Source organism: Schistocerca nitens, chromosome 5, assembly GCF_023898315.1.
Source record: "Schistocerca nitens isolate TAMUIC-IGC-003100 chromosome 5, iqSchNite1.1, whole genome shotgun sequence".
NCBI classification, from domain to species: domain Eukaryota; kingdom Metazoa; phylum Arthropoda; class Insecta; order Orthoptera; family Acrididae; genus Schistocerca; species Schistocerca nitens.
This window is the reverse complement of record NC_064618.1, coordinates 868201591-868211311: the sequence shown is the minus strand read 5'-3', so window position 1 is coordinate 868211311 and position 9721 is coordinate 868201591. Positions and strand designations below refer to the sequence as shown.

The window sequence follows — 9721 nt, the reverse complement described above, 5'->3', positions numbered from 1 at the left end:
TAACAGGATTTGTTGTTAGTGTAAATTTAGGTAGAGGGTCTGTCCATTCATTTCTTTCTGTTTTATCCATAATTAATTCGGTTGGTGTGTATCCAGTAGAAATGTGAGTTAAATTGTTCACTATTTGTTCAAATGGTGCTAGGTATTCTACCCATTTTGTGTGCTTCTCTGGTGTGTGTGTTCTCATAAACTGTCCAAATTCTCGAAATGTTCTTTCTACTGGGTTTCCTGCTGCGTGAAATCTTGAAATTAAAATATGTTTAACATTCTGTTCTTCAATAAATGTCTTCCATTTTAAACTGGTAAAATATGCTGCATTATCTGTGATCATAACTTCAGGTTTTCCTATTCTTACAAAATAATCTGTTAATAGACGTCTGGTAATAGCAGTGGTAGAAACTGAACGTAAAGCATATAATTTTAAATACTTTGTGAAAACATCTAATACAGCAAGGATGTATTTCATTCCTCCACGTGCTTGTGGATAGGGTCCTGCAATATCTAAAGAAATTAGCTGTAATGGCCTCTTAGGTATGATTGGGTGCAATTCATTCATGCTTGTGCGATTAGAATATTTGGCTTTCTGACATATGATGCATTTCCTAATATTACTCAATACTCTTCGCCTTAAATTTGGAAAATAGCAATATTGTATAATCTTATCTGTACATTTGGCTACACCATAGTGTCCCCAAGTTCTGTGTGTAAATAAAATAAAATCATCAACATGAGCTTCAGGTAAGCAAACACACCAATGCTGTGATTCAGGGTTTCGTCGGTGAAATAATACTTCTTTGTGTAACGTGTAGTATTTTTCAAGATGTGGGTCTGTTCCTGCACGTAATTTATTCTTTATCTGGATCCACCTGGGATCATTGTCCTGCAATATGGCTAACTTCCTGCACATGTTTTTGTAGTAAGGTGCAAATGTACCGTCATACATGAGTAAAATTTTGAAATCTGATGTTTGTTCTGTCACATCTGAAAATTCTTGTAGGCCTTGTGGCAAATGAGATAGAGCATCGGCTATAATGTTGGATTCTCCTTTTATATATATAATATCAAAATCATATTCTTGTAGTGATGCACACCAGCGTGCAAGACGTGGATGTAATAACTTGCATGATAGCAGGAAAGAAAGAGCTTGATGATCAGTATAAAGCTTAGTACGTTTTCCCCATAGAAAGTAGCGAAACTTGCGAAACGCCCATACTATGGCAAGTGTTTCGCGCTCGGTCACTGAATATGACTTTTCGCATTCAGTGAGCGTGCGCCTAGCAAAACTTATAGGTTTGATGACTGTTTGTTCATCTTCTACATGAATTTGGAATAAAAATGCTCCGAGCCTATAGGAACTTGCATCTGTTACTAGGCAAAAGTCTGACGTCATGTCAGGATGACATAACAACGGTGCATTAACTAAAGCATTCTTAATCGCTTCAAAATCTGTCTGACAGAACTCTGTACATTTCCAAATATTATTTCTTTTGAGTAAAGATAGAAGATGTGGACTGTTAAGGAGGTGGTAGGGTACAAATTTCCTGAAGAATGAAGATAGACCAAGAAAGGCTCTGAGTTGTTTACGATTCTGTGGGGATGGAAAATTCTTTATTGCATCAATTTTTCTTGAGTCTGGATAAATGCCTTCAGTTGATATGATGTGACCAAGGAATTTGATTTCTCTCCTCCCTAATTTCGTCTTTGATAAATTGATAGTTACACCTGCGTCAGAAAATTTAGTCAGAAGTTGCTTCAAAAGATTTACATGTTCTTCCCAAGTAGTGGTGGCAATGACAATGTCGTCAACATAAACCGTGATTTGCGATAACAATTGTGGTCCAAGAACAGCATCTAAGGCTTCAATAAATACTCCAGCACTCACTCGTAGACCAAAGGGTAGAACACAAAATTGATAACTACGTCCCTCACATAGAAATGCAGTGTATTTACGACTGTTTTTATGGAGGTTCACCTGCCAAAATGATGAGCGGAGGTCGATATTGGTTAAATACTGTACATTATGAAATTTTAAAAGTTGTTCTTCCAAATTAATAGGTCGTGTGTTGATTGGGATTATAACCTTGTTAATTTCTCGTGCGTCCAGCAGTAACCTTACACTACCATCCTCTTTATTAACTGCTAGTATCGGACTGCAATATGGTGAATGTGACCTTTCAATGATACCCCAAGCTTGCATTTTTTCAATCTCTTTCAAAACTGCGGGTTTCTTTGACCAAGGAATATTATAATATGTTCTACAGTATGTTTTGTGTGGTTTAACATCCATCTCATAAGTGTAGCCTCTAATAATTCCAGGTTTCTCCACAAATACCTCAGCAAATTGCTGCAAAACTTCAAGTAATTCAAGTTCTTGTTCCTTCGTCAGATATTCAGATTCTGTGCATTTCTCATATAAATCATTAGGTTTAATTCCCTGAGATATATATTCATTAAAAGTTAAATCACATATGTTTGTTGCTGGTGGATACACAAAATGTAACTGTTCAAATTTACCTTGTTTACTGTTTAAGTTTTTACCCTGTGTTAACTCTATTGTCAGTTGTTGTTGGTTTATGGTTAAATGACATTTCCCTTTTCCTAAATCTATGATTGCTTGATATTCATTCAAAAAGTCAATTCCTAATATGCAGTGCATAACTAATTTGTCTACTACCAGAAAACTGTAATTGAGTGGTATATTTTAAAATGTGAAGTTAATTAGCACTTGAAATTTCACATTCTTTGATTTGTTACCGGTGGCACTTATAATGTGACAATTCTGTACTGGCAATGTTTGTATGTTCATTATTTGTTTGAGTTCATTATATAAGGACATTGAAATGACACTTGCTGCTGCTCCTGTATCTAACATTACTTCCACTTCATAACTACCAATCATAACTCGTATTATAGCCTGAATAATCTTCTTTGTTTTACTGGTACTATTAAAATCTACATCCTGATATAATTCTTTTTCTATTTTCTTACTGTCATCATATCGGAGAAAACAAATCGTCGGTTCCGTTGCGCTCTGCTCCCTATTGACCGTAACTCGAGCGCTTAGCTCGGTCGTCGTTCGTTTTCCGGCAAATTCGGTTGTTGCTGCAGGTTGGGTTCATTGCCCAACTCAATAATATTTACGTTTCTGTCACGCGTCACCCATGTATCAGCTGTTTGGTTGTTGACATTACCCCTCGTCGCATTGGGAGTTCCGTTAGGTACAAATTGAGGGTTGCTGTATTGCATGTGTCGTGGCGGTTGTCCATTGTGATTTCCCCATACATTATTTCGCCCATGACTGTAACTGATATTGTCATTACTGTTATTCCTGCAATACATGTTTGGATGTTGTTGGATGTTGTTTCTCTGAAAATATCCTGGATGGTACCTGTTATCGTCTCTTCTTTGATCTCTATAATTTCGGTTCGTTCTTCTGTTGTTGTTATTTTGAATATAACTGTTATTGTTCTGATTGTAATTACTGTTCGGATAACCATTATAGTAATAATTACTGTTTCCTTGCCAATGCTGTGAGTTGTTTCTCCTAATATTGAATGGATTTGCCCCAGTGTAGTGCGAATTGTTTCTTTGAGTGTTTTGTTGTGGTGTCGGAGGCGGATTCCTATAGCCTCTGTCATTTCTGTTGTACGTACGCGAATTGCTTGGATGGATCGGATACAATTGATTGAAAATCCTGATCTCATCTCTGTAAACAACATCTATCTCATCAACGTAACTAAAAAAATTCTTTATGTTGTCCTCGGACACTCCTATTAATTTATCACGGTAAGGAAATGGTAAGTGGCTTTTAAGTGTTCTAATTACGTCTGGTAAATCTGCTGGTTTTGTCCGATATAATGTTTTGTCTGGGTAGCGTTCAAAGTATTGTCGTAAAGTCTCTTTCTTCGGCTTGTAAATTTCTGGATTGTATACTTCTCGTTTTAAACTTTGCTGTTCTGTAATCGACCAGAATTCCTCAAGAAATGCTTGTTCAAACTGTTCAAATGTTAAACATCGTCTTTTAATTGCTGCTCCCCACTTAGCTGCTCTTCCACGTAACAAATTTGTAACATATCGAATTTTGTCGGCTTCTAACCAATGTCTCGGGAAAATACCATCAAAAGAGCGGATGAAAACAATCGGATGCACTTTGTCTTTCTCTTCACATGAAAATGTCTGAAAGTATCCATGTCGTACTAATGTTTCATCAGCTACTCCCGATGGTATTATGGGTCCTGCATTTTGTGTCAAACTGTGCATAGTATGTGGTGATGTCTGATAGTAATTTTGATCTTGTGGTAGCATTGAAAATGGTTCATTGAGATTTGTATCACTCATTGATAATTCTATTTTCGGCTGTGTGCTGGGTCTAGCATTATTATGATTCTCATTTATGTTTTGGTTGCCTGTTATGGGTTTTGGTATCACTGACGAACCTGGTATTACATTTTATTTAAGTTTTCGTACCTCTTTCTGAATATTATCTGTTTCTCCCTTTACTTGTTCCTTTGTCTTATGTAAAATGATCTGTGTCATTGTCTCAAACTTCTCATCTAAATAATCATCACATAATTTGCATTCATGTACAAGTTTTTCTGCTAGAGTTGTGTCATTCTTTAAAGATGCTACATCTGCTCTGTCTTCAAGCTTTTCTAACTTTTCCTGTAAGGATTTCTGCTCCAATGTTACATCATTTAATCTGTCTGAAAGGTCTGTAATCGTCAGGTCTAAGTGTTCTTGGTTTGTTTTTACGGAATTGTGTGACTGTCGTAATTCGTCAACTTGGGTACTGGTTTTCTGTTGTTCAAAAACTACTGTTAACAATTTCTCATTACATCGTTGTAAGTCAGTTTTTGTCTCGCCACTGAATTCCACAAATACCCTTTCTTGTCTCGTAACCTTGTCTGATAAGTCAGTAAATTTCCTTCCAAGACTACTGGTGGTTTCTGTCAAGTCGGCAATTTGTCTCGATTGTTTTTCAAAATTTTGTTTTATGTCCCGTGTCAGTTCATCGAATTTAGTGTCAAATTTCCCAATGTCACGTTTTAAATTGTCGTCTAAAGCGTCAAATCTTTTGTCTAAAGTGTCAAATTTTCTGTTTTGGTCACCAAGTAACTTCAGAATCTGGTTGAACATGTCAGAGTCCTGTGTCTCTGTTTCGTCATTTTTTCGTGTCTGATTGATGTCTGGTTCTGAAGTTGACGTTGTCAATGTCACGTTTTGTCGCGTAGTACTCTCTCTCCATTCGCCTGTATATCTGTTTAAATATAGGGGTTGTTGTCTTAATCGATCCGGTAAAATTATGTCTTGAACATCCTCCCTATTAAGTTCAATATTCATTTGACTGTCGGACATGTTTTGCAATGTGTCACTTTCACTAAGCTCGTCCGCGGAAACAATTTCTACGCGTCTAGCGTCCATCTTGCGATTTTCATAATTAATTGCAAATAAAATTTTCCAATGGTAAAAAAAAATTTTTAAATATATGTTGAAATCTGAAATTTCTCTTATGGAAATGGATATTTCTATATGATTTCTAATTAGAAATTGAATTATTACATTGGCACTGAAATTTCCCTCTCACAAATAAATGACTGTGAATATGCTCTTCACTTATCATTTGCAATTATAGTAGTAAATAAATTTTAACTACAATTTGAAACAATAATTTCGAAATAAATGGATCGGAATAAAGGAAGTACAGATGGCTGCTTGAAACTGGAAGAAAATGTAAATTTCTGTACTCACCATTTTTTTTTTTCTTTTCAGTCTTATGTTGCAAATGTAGCGTCAAATATACAGTTTTCAATCCAAAATTTTTTTTTTCGCGTCCGTGCAAATTATTTTATGGAACGTTATCCTTTTCCCCCTTTTTTTTTTACCAAATTAATTTCCTCAGCATGAAAATGAAAATTAACACAAATTAATAACAGGGAAAACAATATTGTTGTAAATTTCATGCACGTAACATTACAATTGAAATGAATGAGACTTAGTTCAAATTCATTTTCTGATGCTATTAAGTGGTTAAAATTAGATAAAATGTCCAAAATTTATAATAACTGCACTTGTATCAAATCCAAACTGCACTTGTATCAAATCCGAAGATTGCAAGTCCTGTCACCAGGACGCCAATTGTAGTGTTACCTTTTTATTTATCTTTTCCTCATTAGCTATTGAAGCAACATCGCTTTGTAATGTAATTTTAATTTTCACCAAAAGCACATTCAACACAGCGGGAAAAATACTCGTCTTTCGTATCAAGACAAGAGAGAGAGTCCTCTATTAGTTCTTAAAAACAAAAAACTACGCAAAAGTAAAAAAAAAAGAACAAAATTATTTATAAAATCTGTCGCTGGCGCAGCGCTCTTCTGCGTGCGCGATCGTAAATTATAACTTTGCGGAAGTCAAAGTACCATTACAGTCTGATGACTTTCTAATCCCCTGTGTAACCCATGTTTTGGTTTTATGTTTAGTTTTGACTCTTTTTATAGGAAAGGCAACATCGAAGCAGTGTTTGTAGCTTTCAAGGAACTAGTCAAACTTTGTGTTGACATCACCACTTGATTCACTACCCCAGTTGTTATTTTCCAGAATGTAATTAAAAATTCTTATGCTGTCATCATTTATAAATATCCTTTCTCTGTAATTGTTATTGATAACAGGGTCCGTGTAAGATGTGACATTTGAACTAAATTTGATACCCTTGTGATCCAAGAAACCAGTGTCAATTACTTCAGTGTTATATTCACACTTGTCCTTGTTTATAAATACTTGATCTATTATAGTTTCAGACATATTTCCACATCCCGTAACTTCATTTACAGTTGCCATCATATTATGACACTAAAACAGATTGCACAGTTGCTGTTGTTTACTACAACCATTCTTAAAGTTAACATTAAAATCACCAAGAACAATTACATTATGTTTACGTTCATTCAGTAATTTGACCAGCAGAACTTTCAGAATAATTCAGAATAATGCTATATATTGTGGTGCCAAATGAGACATGCACTCTTACTCTCAGACATGTTCTGCATCTGAAAGTGTGAAAGTGAGGTCAAGGTTTTTGATCTGTGTGGTTAATGCTTCTTTTCTTTGACATGCTTTCCAACTTTATATTTTCCTCATGATTTTGGACAGTGTTTGTGACTGCGGAATAATTAATATTAAATGCTATTAAAAAGTAAAGAAGTAGTTATGCTACAAGCTTGTCATTTATGGACTGAAGGACCAATCGAAGTACATTTATACTACACACTTACAAAAACTGCTGCAAACTGAAGCCATTAAGTAAAATATTAGCAATATGTGTAAAGGTTTCTCTTTTGAGCTTTATTAATAAACATCACTACCAAAGTGATTGTCATTCTTGTGCAATGATATCAGTTTGTAATAATTTTAGTATAAATCATGAGGATAGGGACTTTACAGGTGGGATGCATAAACCTGGATTTATAGACATTTTCGACTGAAGTATTAATATAATTCTTGTTTTGCAGATGTAGATCACTATGTCATGCTTAAATATTATCTCTGTAACACAGTTTGCAGAGAAAAAATGCTATGATGAATGATTGTTTAGAGAACAATGATAACATACATAAAGAACATGAGTAAATGAAAGTAAAGGAACACTCACATCATCTTTACATGAGACTTTGGAGGAAGAGAGCTCATTGTACCAAGATCATTAAACTTTGTATTTTTTGGGGTATTGTGCCCTCAAATATAGCTAAAATAAAAGCCATTAAGAATAAAATATTAACAATATGTGTAAAGGTTTCTCTTTTGAGCTTCATCAATAAACATCGCTACCTAAGTGATTGTCATTCTTGTGCAATGATATCATTTTGTAATAAGTTTAGTATAAATAATAAGGAGCAAGACATGAAACAGCAAATGTGATACAGGTTCTTTTTCACAAATAAAAAGATATGGAAGTTGAATGAAACATGACCGCGGGAATATACTAATAACTATCATAGACAAATTGGGAGGTGCGATGTCATAGTCCATTAAAACTGATTTAAAAAATATTTTCTACCATTAGGGAAAATTTCTGACGTAAATACTATAGGCAACTCTTTGCCTTTACAAATGTCTGCTTGTGTCTGTGTATGTGCGGATGGATATGTGTGTGTGTGTGCGAGTGTATACCCGTCCTTTTTTCCCCCTAAGGTAAGTCTTTCCACTCCCGGGATTGGAATGACTCCTTACCCTCTCCCTTAAAACCCACATCCTTTCGTCTTTCCCTCTCCTTCCCTCTTTCCTAACGAAGCAACCGTTGGTTGCGAAAGCTAGAATTTTGTGTGTATGTTTGTGTGTCTATCGACCTGCCAACGCTTTTGTTTGGTAAGTCTCATCATCTTTGTTTATATATATATATATATATATATATATATATATATATATATATATATATATATATATATATACATATATATATATATATATAACATCTGCACAATTTCAGTGCAGTAATGTGTTCATTGTTAATAAGTGTGTGTGTGTACAATCTAGCTTCTGCACCATTTCAGCGCACAAATATGTCATTGTAAATAAGTATTGTAGTACTTGTATTACATGTTTATTACCTTATAAATAAATAAAAAACCTTTTTTATTTTAAATTCAGTGCATTAGTATTTGTAAAATGATTCTTTCATATAGTGTTCATTAAAAAATGACTATCATTCCACTTGGAACCTGTGCAATGGTACATTAGCTTATTTGTTTTAGCTGTAAACATTTCTCATGTATTATTGTTTTTCTTAATTGTTCTACATCCTGGAGGACCTCCTCACTATGGATTAATTTAAATGAAAGTAAATCTAATCTAATTTAATACTGCCCTTTAGAAATCACTTTTTTGCTTACAGGGAAGTTCCATATTCTCATGTGTGTTACTTTCTCAAATATTTTGGATATTATTGGAAGAACAGATTTGGGTCAAAAGTTTTCTACTAGATTTCTGTTTCCTTTTTTAAAAATAGGCACAACTTGATCAATTTTCAACTTACGTGGAAATAGACCGCCTTCCATATGAAAGTTGATAAATGCTGATAAAGGTGATGCAGTTTTATGAATACATTTCTTAAAAGTGTCCAGACTAAGACTATCATATCCTGCTGCATGAGAATTCTTCAAGCTACTTACTATTTTAATTATTTCTTCTTCAGTTGTTGGTGACAAAAATATACTTCCTGACCCTTGTGTTCCCCTAAATTTTTATTTGTGATTTTTAAGCTGATTGTTTATGGTGCAGCCAACAGAGGCATAGTAATTGTTAAATAGATCTGCTACCCTCTTCTGATCAGTTTCTATTGAACCATTTATCAGCAAGTGATTTTCAGTTGTATATTTTCCAGGTTTACTATTTCTCTATTTTTTGTGATGTTTGGAAGCATTATTTGTGAAACATATTACATGACACAGCAGTCAGTTTTGTTTGAGATATGTTTATGGAATGACTGCAAACTTTCACACAGACCTTAAACTAATATATACTGTTGTTGTTGTTGTGGTCTTCAGTCCTGAGACTGGTTTGATGCAGCTCTCCATGCTACTCTATCCTGAGCAAGCTTCTTCATCTCCCAGTACCTACTGCAACCTACATCCTTCTGAATCTGCTTAGTGTATTGATCTCTTGGTCTCCCTCTACGATTTTTACCCTCCACGCTGCCCTCCAATGCTAAATTTGTGATCCCTTGATGCCT

The 9721-nt window shown here is 34.6% G+C and overlaps 1 protein-coding gene across 1 annotated transcript; it reads right to left on the bottom strand.

The window, feature by feature from the left end:
- Window positions 1-3060: 3060 nt before the first annotated feature.
- On the bottom strand, window positions 3061-4338 carry LOC126260778 (probable ATP-dependent RNA helicase ddx42). Its single transcript, XM_049958114.1, has 2 exons — window positions 4254-4338; window positions 3061-3770 (listed from the first exon to the last, which is right to left on the bottom strand). The coding sequence occupies exons 1-2, from the start codon at window positions 4336-4338 to the stop codon at window positions 3061-3063; spliced, it is 795 nt and encodes a 264-aa protein (XP_049814071.1).
- Between the last annotated feature and the right edge of the window lie 5383 nt (window positions 4339-9721).